Source organism: Rhyacophila brunnea, unplaced genomic scaffold (assembly GCF_057557595.1).
Source record: "Rhyacophila brunnea isolate RB1 unplaced genomic scaffold, BYU_Rbru_1.0 scaffold_7, whole genome shotgun sequence".
Classification (NCBI taxonomy): Eukaryota; Metazoa; Arthropoda; class Insecta; order Trichoptera; family Rhyacophilidae; genus Rhyacophila; species Rhyacophila brunnea.
The window spans coordinates 18698715-18719636 of NW_028233339.1; the positions used below are offsets into that span (position 1 = coordinate 18698715).

The following is a 20922-nucleotide window of genomic DNA, read 5'->3' on the forward strand; positions in this document are numbered from 1 at the left end:
AAATGTGGCGTGGTTTGGAACGTTGAGAGTGAATTTAATATTACATAAAAGTGGAGTTTTATCATAAATAACCATTAATAGTTAATTTGTAAATAAATTAATACAATTTATATTGCCTACTCTACACGTTAGCAATGAAAGTAAATGCTATAATCGTTTATTTTGAGAGAAGATAAAATAACCTATTTATGAAATGTTATATGTTGGGTATATATATATATATACATACATACATATATATATATATATCAAAATACCTCTACAATTTTAATTCGTATATTTTGGAAATCCTAAGAGATAATAACAACAAAGAAACAAAATATTTAGTTTGATGTATTCCACTATAAATGATTTCAATGTTCAAAGGTAGCAGTAGATGTAGATGAAAAGCTTAAAATTATAAAAAATACATGATACGAGGGTGGGTCAATAAGTCCTTAGAAAACCCGACAGGTGGCGCGACTAGTACTGTAAGCGGTTTGTTTTCATGCAGCGGCACTACCGATTCAGTATGCTGCGAAGTTTCAATCAGATTGGTCGGGTTGTTGTGTGTTTCTCGTACATTTAAAAAAAAAAATTGCTTGTTTACAAAAATGGAGAAAATTGAGTTTAGAGCTGTTATTAAACATTTTAATATAAAAGGGTTAACAGCAAAGGAAATAAAAAATGAGTTGGATTTAGTTCACGACATATCTGCTCCTTCACTTGCAACTATTTATAACTGGTTAAATGAATTTAAACGTGGTCGTACATCAACAAAGGATGAAACACGCTCAGGACGTCCTGTAGAGGTGACTACACCAGAAATGATCAATAAAATCCACGATATGGTGTTAAGTGACCGAAGATTAAAGTTGAGTGAGATAATTGAGATTACAGGGATCTCAAAAGGTAGCGTCATTTCTATTTTACATGACAAATTGGGCATGAAAAAAGCTTCTGCAAGATGGGTGCCGCGTTTGCTCACAGTCGACAATAAACGCAATAGGGTGGTGGCCTCTAAAGCCCTGTTGTCGCTCATGCAACGCAATCCGGATGAATTTTTTCGTCGCTTTGTGACTGTAGATGAAACATGGATACACCACTATACTCCCGAGACGAAAGAACAGTCAAAGCAGTGGATTGCGAAAGGCGAACCATGTCCAAAGAAGGCGAAAACCGTAAAATCAGCTGGTAAGGTTATGGCTACTGTATTTTGGGATGCACGTGAAATTATTTTCGTTGACTATTTGGAAAAAGGAAAAACAATAACAGGGGATTATTATGCATCTTTATTGGACCAGCTAAAAAACAAAATTGAAGAAAAACGGCCTCATTTAAACAGGAAAAAAATCCTCTTTCATCAGGACAATGCCCGTGTTCACACATGTTTACGATCAATGGCTAAAATTGAAGAATTGAAGTTCGAATTGGTCGACCACCCACCGTATTCGCCAGATTTAGCCCCCAGTGACTTTTTCCTTTTCCCAAACTTAAAAAAATGGCTAAGTGGACAACGTTTTTTTTCAAATGAAGAAGTCATCGATCGGACAAATGCTTATTTTGAGGTCCTTCCGAAAACTTATTTTTCTGACGGTTTAAAAAAAATTGAGAAACGTCTAACCAAGTGTATTGAGCTCCAAGGAGATTATGTTGAGAAATAAAAAAAAAATACAAAAATAAAAACTGTTTTAATGCTTTTTTCTAAGGAATTATTGACCCACCCTCGTATCATGAACTAGGTGATTTAGAGATAATAATAAATCAAGTCAAATCATCAGAACGTTCTTATCTATATTATATATACACGCAAGAATAACGTCAAGTTGTCAGTTTGGTATTAATTTTATTATTGAATTGTAGTAATCTGGTTATTGGCTTGCCAGTTTTTTAAATTAGGAACATTGACCATTGTCATGGAACGCTGGGCGAGAAAGGTTGCAGTTGTAACCGGTGCCAGTGCTGGAATTGGAGCGGCAATAACAAAAGCCCTAGCTGCTAAAGGTCTTACGGTGGTCGGACTCGCAAGACGTGATGAAAAGATTAAGGTTAGTTTTTATATGTATTCATATATAGAGAATTAAATACAGTTAGTTTAATTAATATTTTTAAATGTTTAGATTGACATAATATATTTGTGGGTACTGTTCGGTTATACGGAATACAGCGGAAAACACATTTTGAAAATAGCCGATAAACTGGATTATTTGTTAGGTAAAAAAGGTATTTGTAGATTTCTTCTTGACGGTGCAATTCATATTGTATATTAAATTTTCTTTTTAAAGGCGTTAAAAAATGTAAAAAAAACTTTTTTTTAGAAACACGACTAGAGTTCTCGGACCACACATAAATACTTGGTAGTAGTAGCTTGCCCAACCCTGAACAAAGGTTATCAAAAGATAACTATGGGTTTTTAAAGTCTATATAAAAAAATCAGCTTTCTTTAAATATATAAGATGTTCCATTATTACCAATCCAAGTTTTTTGTTGTTGTAAAGGTTTACTAATGTTTTAAAACAGTTCAAAACATTCCGATTATAGACGTTGCATTGGATTTACTCTTCGTCCAACATATAAACTGATGCTAACCTAACTTAACTATTTTTTATAATATAAAGTGAAGGTTTTCGTTAACGTCAATACTTAGTGTGACAATTTTAACATGCATTCATAATCTTCATAATGAACATTTTTAAATTGAAATATTTCATCAGAGAGAAAAACTGTCATCAGTAGGTATGTCAATAAAGAAATTGATTATTTTTATAATAGTTTTGAGGTTTTAATGTTAATTTTCAGTTATTATTGAACTCTTTACAGGAATACGCTAGTACATTCAATGGAAAGATTCATGCTGTGAAATGTGATCTAGGTAAAGAGGAAGATATATTAAAGGCTTTTCGTTGGATCGAAGACACACTTGGAGGTGCTGATATTCTTGTCAATAATGCAGGAGTTATAAGAGTGTCAAAGCTTTCAGGTTAGAGTTTTTACACAGATTAAATAATTAACATTATCGGTCTGTTAAATCTAAAGCAATATCCTCGTTTACGTTCGGTGTACTGATAGAGTTAGAATCGATTTAAACCAATAAAAAAATAACAATTTACTCAAGTATCTAGTTTATTCGGTTACATGTAAGTTGTACGTATGCATTTCATCGTGGGACACTTATTCGTTCACAGTACGTGAAACATGAGTTCGTATAACATTTTATCAAATAACGATTTCTTCGTTGAACATTTCACCGTGGATTACATTTGTACGTACCTTACCAAATGCGGCGATAGTTTGCAAATAGTACTGTTCCAATTAGATTAACCCTAACCTAACCTTATCTAACCTAGTTAAGACATCTCAAAAAATTCGCCACATGTTTGTAGCATACGTACAAATATACTCCACGGTGAAATGTTCAACGAAAAACTCGTCATTTGATTAAATGCTACACGAACTGCGGCGTACGAATAAGTGTCCTGCGGTGAACTGTTTACGTACAAATTTCCGGGTACGAGTTTATTCACGAACTAGAGTATGCGCTTCATAACTTTGCGCTCCGGCTATAGGATGAAAATGAAAAAATATTTTTTTTACATATATTTATATTTATTTATTTATTTATTTATTACTGCACATATTAATACAAGTGAATATCATTTGATTGAATTTTATGCTAGGTAATCAGACAAAGTTTAGTAAAAAAATGCAAATTTAAAGTAAATATAAGTTATAAAACGTATAGGTACTCTACTTTACATCTTTCAATTTCATTTAAATCTTAACACGTGTAAAGGAACAGCTAGATCTAGCGAGTCAGGATATGATCATGACAATCAAAAGTAACGAGTATAGTAATAATTAAAAATGGTTATTAATTCTTATTGCTTATAAAGCTTTATTTTTTATGTGAGCAGCCGGTGTTTTCATCGTAGCAGTGTTGTAAGATAGGTGTAAATGATATTCCTGATTCGTCACATACTTATTATAAGATGCGTTGTATTTTCTTCGTTTTCGTGTTCATTACTCAATATATTCACTTCTTTTAAATGTCATCATTATAATATCGTTCCAGCAATCTCGGTATTACATAGGTCTTATCGGCCCGTATCGTCCGTGCGGTCTTTCTTCCGCATCGATGATGCGGCTGGCGATGAGCATTTCTAAAATATCGTTTTTCTTTCTGGCTATTTGACCAATGAACTGAAAAAAATCTCTGGAGACATATAATTATCTTCGAGAGTCGGCCCTTATTTTTTATGTATGATTCGAAGCAAGAATTAATTTAAGAAATATATCTAAACAACGGATTTTAGACCTATATTTTATCCTAGATTGAAATAGAAAAGAAAGAATTCTCAAAAAGAAAATATTCTCATAATATAAAATACAATTAGATTTTTTTGTCATAATGAATAGTTTTACATCATTTTATGACACCATGTTGCTTATTTTTTTTGTTTTCAATCAAAATTGCAACATTCATAATTGAAATATGTCGACTACTTATTATAAACAGTTATTTTATATCACTAATTAAAAGCCGTCGGTCCCAGGTTCGAATCCTGGGACTGGCAAGTACACATATTGTTTATCAATTTGTGTGTGTCAGGGTATGGACCAAATAGGTTGAGCAAGTGGTTGACATCCATTTCTCGTAAAAAAACAAAATCTGTCAATACAAACCTCCACTCTGTGTAGGCCCATATGATCCTAACAGGATTGGACATGGTCGAAAAAAAATAGTAATTCAAAATAATATGTGTTAAAGATTTAAATAACTTTGTTCAATTACCACTTAATTTTGAGATGTTTGTAGCTCAACCAACCATCAGAGCATTTTTTATATTCAGATGTTTCTGAGACAATGTAACATGGCAAGTATAAATAATAATACCACATAACATGTAATAAGTATTATGTAACTGCCCATTTTGAATAGTATATATTATATATATTATATTATAATCATTCTTAATATTATATTAATGTAATAACAGTGTATAAATTTACAGCTTAATAAGCCTCAGCTATGACTTCGTATCTTAAAGAAAATCTTAATTTTTACTGTAGATTCTATCATTATCTATTTATCTTTATCTTTATTATTCTATCTTTATCTATTGATTTTTAACTTTATCTAGAAGATATAAGTATTTAATACTATTTATTTGTAATTTTAACAGATGGTTCAACTGAAGATTGGAGAGATATGCTGAATACGAATGTCCTTGCTTTGAGTATTTGCACGAGAGAAGCTCTTAAAACAATGAGAAACCGGGGAGATAACGGTCATATTATTAATATAAACAGGTAGGTACATAGTACATACATAATATTCCAACAAAATCTCTAGGTACCGTAAGTAAAATTGAAATAATATAGTCAGCATATAATTTCTTTGTCAGAACTACTTTATTTATAAATACTTAATTTATTACTAACTGCCCGAAACAAATATAAAAAATTAAACTATACCGCGCAAAGACTCATTTTGAGGTTAACTGATTTTCACTATCTGTCAAATAGTACCATACAATGACAACATCGTGTCTCGCTTACTCTTGAAGAATGAGATTGGAGAGACAGTCAGCACTTTACGTGTAAACAGTTTTTGTTACGATAGTTTAAAATACACACTACTGCTTCCAGTAAATACATGGACGTGAACAAGCGCTATTAATATGTAATAAATTTATACTGTTTTGTTTCAGCGTTGCAGGACATTATGTACCACAGTATACAAACATGTTCTTCTCTCTTTACCCAGCCACTAAATTTGCAGTCACAGCACTTACGGAGGGGTTGAGAATAGAACTTGGCTCAATGAACAGTAACATACGTGTCACAGTAAGAAGCTTATAAACTTATTTTATATCATCATCAGCCGGGGTCGATCTACTGGTAAAGACTTCCTCTAAATCAGTATTAGACCTTGTTACTAATATTGCACACCTTGATTGTATATAAGACTTATATGATACAGTATCAACGGCATAAAAAATTGACAAGATACTCTCTAGAAAAAAGTGTACATTGGTCGACTAGGGCAGTGATTCTCAAACTGGGAGGCATGGCCCCCTAAGGGGCCCTGGAACAGCTGCCAAAAAGCCGTGAAATATTTCAGCATTTGAAAAAAAAAGCGTAAAAATGTGATCACTGGACGATACCTGATACAAATCAGTCAAAATCTCGAGGTCGAATTTTCAAGTGATCACAATAATTAATATCTTATCCGATGTAGATAAATAATAATCTATGTAATAATATTTAGAAGTTATTTAGATTTTTTAGTTAAACAAAATATTATACAAAATTTATATTGACCTAATTGCGACAACATACCTAGGTATGCGAAACAGAATTTTCATATTACTGGTGATACAAAATAAACACAGGTTCGCAAAATGTGGTGAATTATATTGTATTGTTTCCCAGAGCGTCAGCCCAGGTGCCATTTTTACAGAAATGGCACAACAAACAACCAAAACACTTGGCATAGATCTACCAGGAACTCGTCCTCCAGGATATCTTGATGCCGAAGATGTCACGGATGCTGTTGTTTATGCTATTGGAACGAAGCCTCATGTACAGGTATTTATGCTAAAAAAACTGTGAATAAAGGAAATATAAAGGTATCTATCTCTAAAATCACTATTTTACAAGAAAGTAAGCAAACAATTAAGTTTTAAACCATACTGTTCGAAAACTACTGTTTCTTTGAAATTGACTAATTCAGAGGTGTTGAATTGATCCGCTCCTTTTCTCATTTATGCATAATTTAACATTTTATCATAATTTTTCAATATTGATGACTTTTTATTTTGCATACATATATATATATATTCTAGTAATATTTCTTTTCAAACAGTGATGTCCCTAGATAAAATGCCACCCCTACGCAGCGCCAACATGCCGCCTCATTTTTTTATACAGTATTTTTATCATCCTTTCATCCAATCCAATATCTAAGAAATGTGTTGTATGGATACATTACTAACAAAATATTTACTAATTATTCGCAAATTGGCACGTGTCGTTTCTGGTTACCAAGGACGTCAAAGGGCAAAGGAAGTAAACTAAATATCGCAAACCTGACAGAGCTGAATTTTTTAATGGAAAGATATTTTCGTTATTACTAAGTTTAGGTAGCTATTTCTATATATTCCAAATGATTCTCCCCAATTTGCCGCCCTTCGAGTAACTGCCGCCCTCAAGCGATGCTCAATTTGCTTACCCCATGGAACGTCACTGTTTTCAAACTATCATAAAAATAAGTAGGTATGTATATATATTTTCTTTATTTAATAAAAATTCACTACACGTGGCTGTTTTGAATAACGTGGAAGTTACAATTATAACAGCAATTAATTTAATTATAAGCCTTTCCAAAGTATACAGCGTGATAAAAAGAGTGAGTAGATAATATCAACCTATATTAGATTTAAAACGAGTCAGTCAATTTCATTCTGACATCATACATTTAGTCACTAGGTAGAAAGAAAGCAAGTCTTGGATTACTAATTTTATTGTTCGCGACATATTCTTAAACTCAATCAGGCATTATATTATCATGCTACTGAGTATTCACTCAAGGAAAATTGTAAAATGAGAATGTTATAGGGATATTATCGAAAATCGATTGGATTAAAAAAAGGAAAAACCGTAGATAAACAAAATAACTAAATAAGAGAAAATGTCTTTTTATATAAAAAAAATATCAAATTAGTAAATACTGAACCATTCTTATGTATACGTCAATAGTTTGTATATTATGACTAAGGGATTTGTAAATTAGTCCGATAGATTAACTATCTTAGGATATGAAAAGAGAATGAACCGATGTTTACTAATTATTCATATTAATTAAATTCTCTTTTCTTTATTTCAGGTCCACGAAATTATAATTCGACCTCTTGGAAGACCAGATATAAGAAAACTTGGAGACCCTTAATAACTAAAAAAAACTATAAATAGTATTTTCAATTAATTGCGATTAAAAAAAAATATGTAGATTTTTTATTTACTTAAAACCACAATACCGGGTTTATAGTATTCCCATCTCTCACCTTTTTAAAAAAACAATATATTCTGATAATGTAAGATATTATTCATTTTATTTTTTCACTAGATCGCTTATTCAGAATTGGTTTAGGTATATTGACAATAAACTTGCATCTTTTGACTATGAGATTTGTTTAATTTATTCTCATTTTTTTTTATAAATTGTTAAAAGTGATTTCTTAAAATATAATTCAAATATTTTTAGAAACGATGGAATTCATGTAAAATACATATAGGTAAGTTTTATAAAAACGTTATTTGATGAAAATATCTTAAAGCATGCATATGGTAAAAACAATCTTAGCGCTCTAATTGTTATTTAAATGTTGTAATTAAATATTAATTAACTGGTCCGCATGAATGAGTTAACTCATTAATAAAAAAATCTTAAATACGAGTATCTATTACTAATATACAATTGGGTATGATTATTATTATAATCATTGAGATCTAATATGTAAAGAAATAAAGGTCATTATCGTTGTTAGTTTTTTCGATTGCCTTATACATCGCTAGAGTTTCAGTCGTGTGCTAATAGCTAAGAACCCAAGGAGTTCTACATGCAATAACCTGCTGGTTCTTCGACCCGATTAAATTCGGCGAACGTAATCATGTAAGTATGACAATTAATAATACGTCAAGAAACTTATTCAATCGTATGAGTATTTCGCCCAGCAGTGGATCAACCCTGATTATCAGAAGTAAAAATGTTAAATTCGTTTAATATGAATCACTATTAATATTTTATATTATATAATTATAATTTTATATTAAGATTGGCTATTATTCTCAGTTGTTATCTGTATCTAAACAATACTTACATATCATGAAAAACAAGTCATTTAAACAGTTTTAGAGAAACACTTTAATAATTTTTGAATTTATTAGTTCCAATGATTATTCTTCTCACCAAAATTCAATACATTTTCAGGACAAAAAAAATAATACAATTTTACTTTACAGTAAGAAATCCTAGACGTCATGAAAATATATAATATATATTTTATAAGAACATTATTATACAACATACTACTACTACAATGTGTTGAGATAATATGTATAAATAAGACTATGAGATACAATTTTAATGGAATTAAAAATTAAAAGAATCATAAAAAAATGATAAACTTGTTTACCGTTGAAAAACTGTGGATAGAAGATAATATCAAACAAATGCGTTATTTAAGATAATGTAAAGTCATTTAGAAAATTTAAAATTTAGTTCCAAATCCGTATAGATTTTTTAAAGATATTTGTGAATATGTATTTCAATAATTACTAATAAAAAATGGTTAAGTATATTTCTTATTATTAGGATGTAAATATATAAACAAAGTAATAATACATCTGAAATAAACACTATTTCTCTATATTCAATTTATAAAATCAATAAATGCCTTCTTCCTTGGAAACCGTTTGATAATAAATTTAATATTCTTAGTATACAGATAGTAGCTGCTTACTACTTTGTATCTAAGAACTTAACTTTTCCCCCCCAAAAACGATCTTATCGAAATATTTCGAATATCGAAGTAATTAAAAATCAGTTTAACTAAAAATTAATTTTGTACAGTTATTCTTACAAAAGACATTGTTCATAATAATAAAATAGACAGTAACAAACTATCAAAAACAAAAATAAGGTCGTTCGTCTTTTTTGTAATAGTATTGACTTTATCTTCAACAGTACTTGTATTGTGTATAATATTTTCTTTAACCGATTTTAGTTATTCCGTTTTAATTTTCAGCATTTATGGCATTTTTTTCAACTAATAATTATTATTTATGTCAGTATGTTAATCAATGAAAATGATTGACATATTAATAAAAGCGTTGCTAAAATGCTAAAAATATAGCACTGATGGGTAAGGTCACTGTAGGTTTTAAAATATCTTATGTCATGTAGTTATTTAGTTGAAACGTCATTTTCTATCGATGGTTGAGCCATTAATAGAATTTTCGCAGCTCTAGAAGACCCATTAAAGTGCGTTGCATTTAAACACCTAGAGTAAAAATACAGTAAAATAGACAGCTTTAAAGTTTAACAGTTTTAAAAACATAACCTTACTCTTTGACATTGATCAAAATTCTAAATACTAGACTGAGTAGGAATAAATAACCTGGTAAACAAAGTAGTATTGTTAGATATTATAAAAATATATCACGTACCTTTCGCCCATTATTTTAGCGTAAAAAGTTCACTGAGAAAGCAGTTCAATTTTAGTAATGTATTTGACAGATCAATAAGTATGAAGTTGTCATCGATAGGAAAATAAATTAGGTAATTTCTTAGCGAAAAAAGATTAACTGCAATAAGTAAGTGGAATGACTGCCATTTTGCTAAGAAACATGAATCATTTTAATAAATGTCCATTTTTTCATTAAGGATTTTAACGGTACTTTAGTGATAATATTGATTTTAGGGAAATATAATATATAGTTTTCAAAATTATCTAACCGATGGCATTCATAAATCAATATTTCTGTACTGTCTTTCTTTCTTGGAAAGGTAGTTTAACATAATAATATAATATTATTTATTATAGGTATTATACTCATATATTATTATAATATTAAATAATGTATACCTACATATTTTTAGCTGCATGAAATCATTTTCCAACACATTGATGAACAATGTATGAAGATTTAAAATTGAATTTTGGTTATTAGTGAAAATAATTTAAAAAAACTTTTTAGTCCATGGTCTTTTTTGATTAAATATAAAATAATATTTTTTGTCTTACTTAAATTTTTATTTATTAATAGGAAACTAAAAACACTGTTGAAAAGCCAAAAAATATTTTTTGTGTTATCTTTGCATTTTTTCCATACAATAAAATGTTTCAAAAAGAACATAATACATTCAAATAATCATTTCAATGATTAAATTTATATATTGCGCGAGGTCACTTGATGATAAGAAGGTTTGCATTTGAAAGAATACACTATTATATTGTTATTTTATTTACTTTTCTTCTGGATTCAGTCGGCTTAGTACTAAATATATTATTCAGTATTTTTACTATTAGTCAAAGTATGACTAATAAAATAATGAAAGTGCCTTAGCATGAAAAATAACAAGTTTAGTAATTGTATAAAACCAAGTGTTACAAAGTTAAATTGTTGTATTACCTAAAACTAAAACATATAAATTAAAATATAAAATATACCAGGAAAATATAAAATATAGAAAAATAACCATTTAATTTTAAGGCTATATCTCAGCTGAGGCATGGTCTAAAAAGATCGTGAGTAGGCGATGCATGGATTGCGGGTCTCGGGTCTCGGTCTCGAACCGAGCGAAATATAATTTGTAATATTATTATTATATTCGAAATAATAACAGTATATTCATTGACATGTTTTCTTTTTCAAGTACATGCGGAAAGTTTTTTAGTCATCTTTACACGATTTAAGAATATATTCATCCGACTCCATCACAAAAGAAATTGACTTGCGAACAGGTCGACTATCCATCTGCGAATGGCAACGCGGCCGTAATTTCATTCCATATAGTGTTGAAAATTATTTGCCGTTTCACTTATGTATGCTCTTAATGATTTGCATAAACTGAATTATTGAAAGTAATGTTATTATTTTAAGAGAAAATTAGGGTCCATACCTACATTGAATATGAATATTTCAGAGTACAAATGTTTTAAATAATTTTCATATAATATATTGATCTGATTAGAATTTAGCTGTAAACTGACACTGTTATAATTGAAAGGGCACCGACAGTAAAAATGTGTGCAAAAATAGAAGAAACGCCTCCAAAAAAATAATATAGTGTTTTATGTATACTGATTTAAAAAAAATATCTTGCTTAGTATAATTTCAATTTATTTTCAATTTTCAATTTATTTATTTTACATATTGTGGACATTACAAATTATAAGTTTAAGACGTTCACAACATGACATTTAGAAACAAAGAAATATTATTAAAACAGTTTTATGTACATAACACAAGAGATAGATCAGTATTAAGTTATTATACAGTATAAATGTGTAAATACAAAAAATATTAAGTATATAGGTACAAGGAAGTACATCGGATGAGTTGAGCAGACCCTATTTTAAGAATTTAAAAAACAACGTCCACCTAAATTCACCCTCACGTAAGTGGAATATATCAATATCCGAAGCGATTTCATTAAACATGGTTATTGCCCTCCCAATTGGCATTACTAATGGCAGGTTAGTTCTACACCGTGGGAGAACAAGCAACGGATGCCCTCGATTCCTAAGGTAATTATCAGAGACACACAAGCCAACACCACCAAGAATAGCAGAGTTCACATTTACGCCTATAAATATATATATATATACATAATATTTTAAATACCTAAGTCTATTATAATACAAAAAAAAATATGACTTCGCCTCATTTATTCACCTTTGTAAGATTAGTAGTAGACAAGAATTTATTTGAAATTTATTATTTAGAATGAAACAATCAAAAGAATGAAAACCGGCGAATCTATGTGTGGTTAGTGCACATGCATAACATTTCGAGACTCTTCGCCCGTATGCACCATACATATTGCACATTAGATTGAGGTAGTCATGTGTTAATGCATGTAAGTTATTGACAATATTATTATCTAATTTAATCATATATAAAACACAATATCAAGCACGTACGTTAGAGGTTATCTTGGCGACGGAGTGACGGATACTCACTTACTCACTGATAATATTGAATAGTTTAACAAAAACATATTAATTTTAAAAAAAATACTGTGTATCAGGATTTGGAGCTAAATATTTTAAATAATGACTTGGAAGATATTTAATGTTGGTAAACTTGTGTACATTATGTTTAGTTCTGAGAATATATCATTTGAACAAGCTCGTGTATAAACGAGATTTTTTAAATACAGGTTCTAGAAGAAGTAATATAAATTAATTTAACATGGATCGTTGGGTAGGCAAGATTGCAGTGGTTACAGGAGCCAGTTCAGGAGTTGGAGAAGCTATAACGAAGAGTTTCGCGGACAATGGAATCATCGTCGTTGGGCTTGCGAGAAGACATGACAAAATAAAGGTTAGTATTTATTGGAACATGTCAAAATATACATAATATTATAAAACATATTTTTGTGAAATATTTGTACTAAGCAGGGTTTGATGCAGCATCCATTGAATTCCAATGGAAGCGGTTTGATAAATGGTATAATATTATAAAATACGCCGAAATTCACTTACAACTAAGTGATGGAGGTATATTTTGTAATTTTGAATCATGGTATTAGTAATTAGATAGTGCTAGCATTTTTATACCGAATTTTTATTTTAATGTTATATATTTATATATATATTTAATGTAAAATTAGTAACCACTATTACCTACTTAAGGATATTCATTTAATTGTTTTTTTTTATTTAATCAAAAATACAAAAGATTTAAGAATACAGCATTCGTTATTCCATATACATAATTTGGAACATCTCAGAAATATAATATAAATAAAAAAAATATAATTCAAAAAAATTAAGTCCTTGGACACAAAGTTGTTAACAAACTTCAGCGTGATTAATATTGTGACGTTTGCCTAATAGGAACAGCAAATTTGCTGAAATGGGATGGATGTTGCATCAAATTAATAATATTATGTTAGTAGATTAATAATAATTGGTCAATCAAGCTTGCCCATGAAATGGATGCTGGTGCATGTCCCGGTCAAAATGTTTTTAGTTTTGTTTTCTTACTTCTCTGAGGTGATCCAAATCATGTATATATATATTCAATAAAGAATGCCATATTCTGAAGTCATGTGTAAATATAGATTATTTAAAAAATATATTACGAGGGTGGGTCAATAAGTCCTTAGAAAAGCCGACAGGTGGCGCGACTAGTACTGTAAGCGGTTTGTTTTCATGCAGCGGCACTACCGATTCAGTATGCTGCGAAGTTTCAATCAGATTGGTCGGGTTGTTGTGTGTTTCTCGTACATTTAAAAAAAAATGTGCAAAAAAATGTGCTTGTGGAAAATGGAGAAAATTGAGTTTAGAGCTGTTATTAAACATTTTAATATAAAAAGGTTAAAAGCAAAGGAAATAAAAAATGAGTTGGATTTAGTTCACGGCATATCTGCTCCTTCACTTGCAACTATTTATAACTGGTTAAATGAATTTAAACGTGGTCGTACATCAACAAAGGATGAACCACGCTCAGGACGTCCTGTAGAGGTGACTACACCAGAAATGATCAATAAAATCCACGATATGGTGTTAAGTGACCGAAGATTAAAGTTGAGTGAGATAATTGAGGTTACAGGAATCTCAAAAGGTAGCGTCATTTCTATTTTACATGACAAATTGGGCATGAAAAATATTTCTGCAAGATGGGTGCCGCGTTTGCTCACAGTCGACAATAAACGCAATAGGGTGGTGGCCTCTAAAGCCCTGTTGTCGCTCATGCAACGCAATCCGGATGATTTTTTTCGTCGCTTTGTGACTGTAGATGAAACATGGATACACCACTATACTCCCGAGACGAAAGAACAGTCAAAGCAGTGGATTGCGAAGACAAACCATGTCCAAAGAAGGCGAAAACCGTAAAATCAGCTGGTAAGGTTATGGCTACTGTATTTTGGGATGCACGTGAAATTATTTTCGTTGACTATTTGGAAAAAGGAAAAACAATAACAGGAAATTATTATGCATCTTTATTGGACCAGTTAAAAAACGAAATTGAAGAAAAACGGCCTCATTTAAACAGGAAAAAAATCCTCTTTCATCAGGACAATGCCCGTGTTCACACATGTTTACGATCAATGGCTAAAATTGAAGAATTTAAGTACGAATTGGCCGACCACCCACCGTATTCGCCAGATTTAGCCCCCAGTGACTTTTTCCTTTTCCCAAACTTAAAAAAATGGCTAAGTGGACAACGTTTTTTTTTCAAATGAAGAAGTCATCGATCGGACAAATGCTTATTTTGAGGACCTTCCGAAAACTTATTTTTCTGACGGTTTAAAAAAAATTGAGAAACGTCTAACCAAGTGTATTGAGCTCCAAGGAGATTATGTTGAAAAATAAAAAAAAATACAAAAATAAAAACTGTTTTAATGCTTTTTTCTAAGGAATTATTGACCCACCCTCGTATATATTATATTTATTTTTACAAACATACGTCATACCAAGGTGACATATACTCACAAAACTCTAGTCTACAAAAGTCTGTGGCAAACAAATAAAAATACTGCACAGTAAGATAAATATTTATAAATAAAAAACAAAGAATAAGAGAAAAAAAACAAACAATAAATATATAATTTCAAATACAAAATGCACACCATATCACTTGACTCCATGTTACTAACATGAGTCGAGTTTTTCGATATTTTTGTTTGTTAAATCTAACATAGGAGTGGTACAGACAGACTACAGTATAATAATATAAAACTATAAATTTCTCCTTTCTTTAGAGTGAAACGAATGAATTAAATTTACATAAAGTATAATAAAATTATTTTATAAACTAAAACAAATATAATATCATTTTGTAACATCTTATAGACATATTATTATTCTTTACAAAAAACTATTAGTCACATCTTTCACTGTTTAGATGAGTGCTCATTTTCTTTGAGTCATCGATCCGCTTATTTATTATAATTTTAATAACATAATATTATACATAATATTACATTCTCAAATCTTGTGATTGTAAGTTAAATAAAAAAAAAAAAATTATTAAATTTTTAGCAAGTGCAAACACGTTAAACAAAAATTTGGAGACATCCTGACACTGGGTAGTAATTAAGATAATTGACACTCATTTAAACATACAAGAGCCGATTCTAAAAAGTTCTTCAGATGTATTCACTAGTTAATTCTGTCGTAGCACGTGGCTAAATTTTTAAAGCACATTAGAACGAATCCTGTGGATGCGGATTCGGAGTCCTACCGAATGTCGCATTTTTTAAGAAGAAATTTTCAGGTAGGTATTTTCAAATAATTTTGTACTTATGTTTAATTATTGTGTTCATAAATTTATTTTCCTTGGTTACATTAAAATAATAATGATTTAGATACGTGTTAAGCAATAGTATGTTTAAACAAATATATTATATCCAACCCACTATCATTATTTCGATGAATATAATACAATACGCTGACGTACATACATAGTATACGTTTTTATTTGACAATCAATTATTATTCATTCGAACTATAAACAATCTAGAATGGACCCTAAGTATTGTACATTGTTGTAAAAATAGTTCATATAATTCCTTAGGTACTCCTCCAGTTCCGTAACGATATTCTGAATAAATTGTGATAGCTTTTATTTACGATGTGACATAAGCTTAATAAAGTGGTATCTATCACAAATTTTACTACTCTTCAATCAGTTTAGTGTCATTTATTACATAATATTACATATCAGATTATTGATAGATAGACATTATACACATCAATATAGTTTATATGAAATGACAGCCACTCGATATATTTACTATAAAACTAAAATTAATCTGCTTATGATCATCCTTCAATAGTGATAATTTATTCAATAGTGAGGTTAATAATATAAATATTTAGTAAAGGTGTAGTTTAAATTTCTCAAAGATGTACGAAAATATAGTGGAACCCTTATTGTATTTTCCTTGAATTCACGTATTCTCACTATTTGCGATTAATCTTTACTGTCCCGTTTCATTTTATTTCATTTCATATGTACGCCGGAAGTTTTCAAAATTCATTTAAAATTACATATTAAATACATCCGAATAAATCCATGGCGATCATTGAATAGAATTACAGATGCTCCAGTGCTTTTTTTTTACGTATATACACATCTGCATTGTCCATTACCAAGGTTACACAGTGAAATCGGTGGGCGATTTTTTTAATTCAGCGAAGCAGTTATAGTTCGTCATCAAGCGTTTGACTCGATGATTACAGTTCCTTGTTGCTGATTTTACGTTTTATTTTTCTAATTATTTCTTGTGTTATTGTTATATTTTGTTTACACCCGATCAACGGCAAATTGTTAGAGGAAAGGAACATTAAATTAAATTAAATTTTATAAATTGTTTAATTAAATTAATAGGTACTTCGATTGTAATACCATTATCAAAACTACAAAAATAAACTACTTGTCTACGTTCAAGTATGAAACTCATAAATGACAAGACATTATTTATCTCCCTCACACTATGGTACTAATTAATAACAAGAATAATTAATACCTACTTACTTGTCCGTCGAAGAACACGTCCACATATGCACAAATCAATTCGTTTTTTTTTTACAAAAAAGTAAAATTGGAAATTCACTGTAGTACCTACATGTAATTATGTTAAGGTTATGTCACCATTTACGCTCCAAGATTGAGCATATTCATGTAGCATTTAATACAAAAAAGATTATGATGTACATAAGCATTATAATTAATTAACTATATTTTATAATTTTGTATAATTTAAAATAATTTCAACTATACACCATATCCTCTTTTTGCACGGTTTCAAAATTACACGGTTTAAAAAGGTACCGATTATTTTTTATTATATTTTATTTACACTAATTTTTTGCTTTAACACGGTCTAAAAAAACCAAAAGGAATAAAAATACGTATGTATGTACATATTTATCAAAAAATGCATTGCAATAGACCGCACACCTGGTGCATACATATGTTGTCACCGGATGCCGCCCAGATATAGATACGTACATACATGGCGCCACTAGTCAGTCACTGCGGGTTCGATACGAGAGACGCCCCGCGTGATTCGGCGTCAGCGTCATTAAATTTTTCCAGCGGTGAGAGTAATTTTTCGCCAAGGAAAAACAGCAATAAACGGGCACGTTTATTGTTAAGTAACGAGACTGAATGAATATATTTCTCTATGCTAAATTTAATTTAAATCGAAAACTATGTGTTGTTTTGTATTAATATTTTAATGTACGTATAAATAATAAATAAATTAGATTTATTTTTGAGTTCAAGAATTTAGAATTTTGAGTTGATTTTAAGTAATGGAAACTATCTACCATTTTTGTATGGGCACCTTATCTTTTTTTATACGGTTGTGTTTTGCAAGGTAGTCTTTGGAACGTATACCCCATGCAAAAAGAGGATCGGGTGTATATATTATTAACTGTATGTATTTAGTTCAATAACATTTAAGTACGATATTTTTTTTAAATTGTATATACCTACGGAAAAAAATTACAGTATGGTTTAATATATTTATCGACGTTGACGCAAATGACACAATCGATTCGTTAGAAAATTTTAAAGAGGACCCAGAAAACCATCCATGAAATTATTAAATAATACAATAATATAACAAAGATACGTAATAACAAAATAAACAAAGCAAAAATAAAGAATCGTTCGAATGCCGTATTTATTTGGAAAAGTAAAAACACATTGTTATTTTTCTATCACAGTGGGTCTCGAAATCAACCAGTGCGTCGGGCTTCTACGTCATTAAGTGCGCCACTGATATGATATGATAATAAATATAAGTTTTTCTTTAAATTGCATATACGAAGTCCCAGGTTCCCCATAGGCAGACCGCAGCGCAAAGTTATGAGTTCTTATCATAGTGGTAGTAAGTAATTGCTTATTCTCCGAATGCAATGCGGAAAACTGTAGGTACAAATCACATACACCATTCCTAACTTTACATACGGTTGGATAGTGAACTACAAAAAATCAAGTGTAAAAGTCTCGTTTTATGTTCTTTGTTCGTTTGAATTACTGTCGTAGAAAATGCTGTTCGTAACATAAATTGACTGTATTAATTATGACAATTTTACTCATTGTCAAAATTAGGAGTATGCTGCTAAATTAAAAGGAACAATTCACGGTGTTCATTGTGACCTAACAAAAGAAGAGGACATTTTGAAGGCGTTTCGTTGGGTTGAAGATAATCTGGGAGGTGTTGACATTTTAGTCAATAATGCTGGCATGTTTAAAATTGGAAACCTATCAGGTAAAATTGAGAAAATACACCGATAAATACTGTATTGTTTTTATTTGAAACTTTGCTCCAATTTACTGCTATGGTTGAATAAAAATATTTCTTTAATTTATTATGTAGATATGGCCAGTGGCGCACCCAGGGGAGGGGCCAAGGGGCCTTGCCCCCCCCCAAAAACATTGAAATTGAAAGCCAATAGATTAGACAAATAAAAACACGGCAAAAAATGATTTGAAATTCTCGAGCACCCTCTAGAAAAATTTCTTAGATTTTAATTTCTAACACAAAAATTTCGAAACACTAATGTCAGGTTTTTTTAGAAACCCAATCCCTTAATGGAAGTGTTAAGTGTCCACCCGAATTCCGGAGTGGTGTAGGTCATGGCTGGGGAGGGCTGACAGGGCTCTAGCCTGGGGCCCCGGCGTGTCGGGTTGACCAGATAAGTGAGATAAACACACATCATAAATTAGCTTTAATAGTAAAAAAGTCGCTATTATACTTCTTGACCATGAACATTTTCAATTACTTATAAAATTGTGCATTATATTTTTTGATTATTATGTGTCGATACTCGACAGCTCCATTATTAAAGTGGATGTATTGAAAATCGCCAATAATTCTTATGTATAAGTACCCTTAATTTGAACTAAAACACAATTTGAAAAACGTTAATGTAGTGTTTCACACTGCCTTTAATCTGAGCGGTAGGTAGGGGGCCCGCCAAATATCCTAGCCTGAGGGCCCGTTTCAGGATGTGGGGACCATGGTGTAGGTACACCGAGTGCAATAGACAACGAGAAATTAGGCTGTGAAGAAGAAAAAGAGCCTAAGGGACTAATTTACATTCTCCTCCTTGGCCCCCCCCCAATATTAAATCCTGGGTGCGCCACTGGATATGGCAATCGTTTAATTATGGAGTATTTCCTTTCTAATTATTATGTCGTTGAGCTGTTAAAACATCTGATGTGATAACATTTGAATATTATAGAAGAACCAGTAACCACAAAAAGAAGGTAGGATTTATTGAATCAAAGTTTTGTTATAAATTTTTTATTGACTATGTTTTTTCAACTAGATGGACTAACTGTGGATTGGAAAAATGTTTTGAACATAAACATTTTGGCGCTAAGTATTTGTACAAGAGAAGCGCTAAAAACAATGAGAAAACGTGGAGATAATGGCCATATTATTCATATTAATAGGTAATAATGATTCTAATGATGGAAAATTTGTCGACTTTATTGGTAAACAAATTTATTTTTACATTCATGTATAGAAAGAATTTATTTATGTTATTTATCTAGTTTATATATTGCCACACTGAGACTTATTTTACTTTACAATTTTATTGATGGAATGATTTCGATTCCATAAATGTACTTCATTTACGGCCGGAACCGACCAAACACACATTATCTTGATACTAATTATTTACGCATTCGACAATGAACATCATAGACGGTTATGTAATTGATTGTTAACTTATTTAAAAGGGCTGTAGATTACAAAACACTCTCTTGCCCCTTGTATGACTATTAATCCTTTCTTAAGGCTATACCTCAGTTGAGGCACGGTCTAAAAAGATCGTGGGTAGGCGATGCGCGGATTGCAGGTCGCGGGTGCAAATGACGCATGTCAAACGAATTATAAATTGTCATATAAATCAAATATGTGTCCATTTAATGTTCTGTTTATTGTTCTATCAGTAACAATAATAATATATTCATTGACATGATTTCTTTTTAAAGTAAATGGGTAACGTTTTTAGTCATCTTTACACGATTTAAGAATTAATACACCCGTCGCCATCACGAAACAAATTTACGTGTTTCCAGCTCGACGTTCTCTCTCCGAATGGCAGCGAATCCAAAATTTCGTCGCGCCTATAGTTGAAAATTATTTGCCGTTTCACTGATGTATCACTTTAAGTG

At 30.6% G+C, this 20922-nt stretch overlaps 3 protein-coding genes across 5 annotated transcripts in view; 2 read left to right on the plus strand and 1 right to left on the minus strand.

The window, feature by feature from the left end:
• Positions 1-20922, minus strand: part of Hs3st-A (Heparan sulfate 3-O sulfotransferase-A) — a 385115-nt gene that overhangs the window by 65539 nt on the left and 298654 nt on the right. The gene's annotated exons all lie outside the window — the stretch shown is intronic.
• On the plus strand, positions 1800-8162 carry LOC147064574 (farnesol dehydrogenase-like). Its single transcript, XM_085958299.1, has 6 exons — positions 1800-2027; positions 2800-2959; positions 5163-5289; positions 5691-5826; positions 6415-6570; positions 7868-8162. Exons 1-6 carry the CDS (start codon positions 1896-1898, stop codon positions 7928-7930), a joined length of 774 nt encoding a protein of 257 aa, XP_085814425.1. The 5' UTR covers positions 1800-1895; the 3' UTR covers positions 7931-8162.
• LOC147064575 (farnesol dehydrogenase-like) overlaps positions 12870-20922 on the plus strand; it is a 71706-nt gene continuing 63653 nt past the window's right edge. For 2 of the 3 annotated variants that reach the window (XM_085958287.1, XM_085958294.1), the window contains exons 1-3: positions 12870-13092; positions 18844-19003; positions 20067-20193. In XM_085958287.1, coding sequence (XP_085814413.1) covers positions 12961-13092; positions 18844-19003; positions 20067-20193 — 419 coding nt within the window. In that variant the 5' untranslated portion in view covers positions 12870-12960. The remainder of the gene's footprint in view (positions 13093-18843; positions 19004-20066; positions 20194-20922) is intronic. The other variant, XM_085958291.1, reaches the window with a different exon arrangement.

Coding starts and splice junctions, on each gene's coding strand:
- LOC147064574 (XM_085958299.1), top strand. CDS start 1,896: ATGGAACGCTGGGCGAGAAAGGTTGCAGTTGTAACCGGTGCCAGTGCT. Junction 2,960..5,162: donor AAGAGTGTCAAAGCTTTCAG/GTTAGAGTTTTT, acceptor TAATTTTAACAG/ATGGTTCAACTGAAGATTGG. Junction 5,827..6,414: donor ACAGTAACATACGTGTCACA/GTAAGAAGCTTA, acceptor ATTGTTTCCCAG/AGCGTCAGCCCAGGTGCCAT.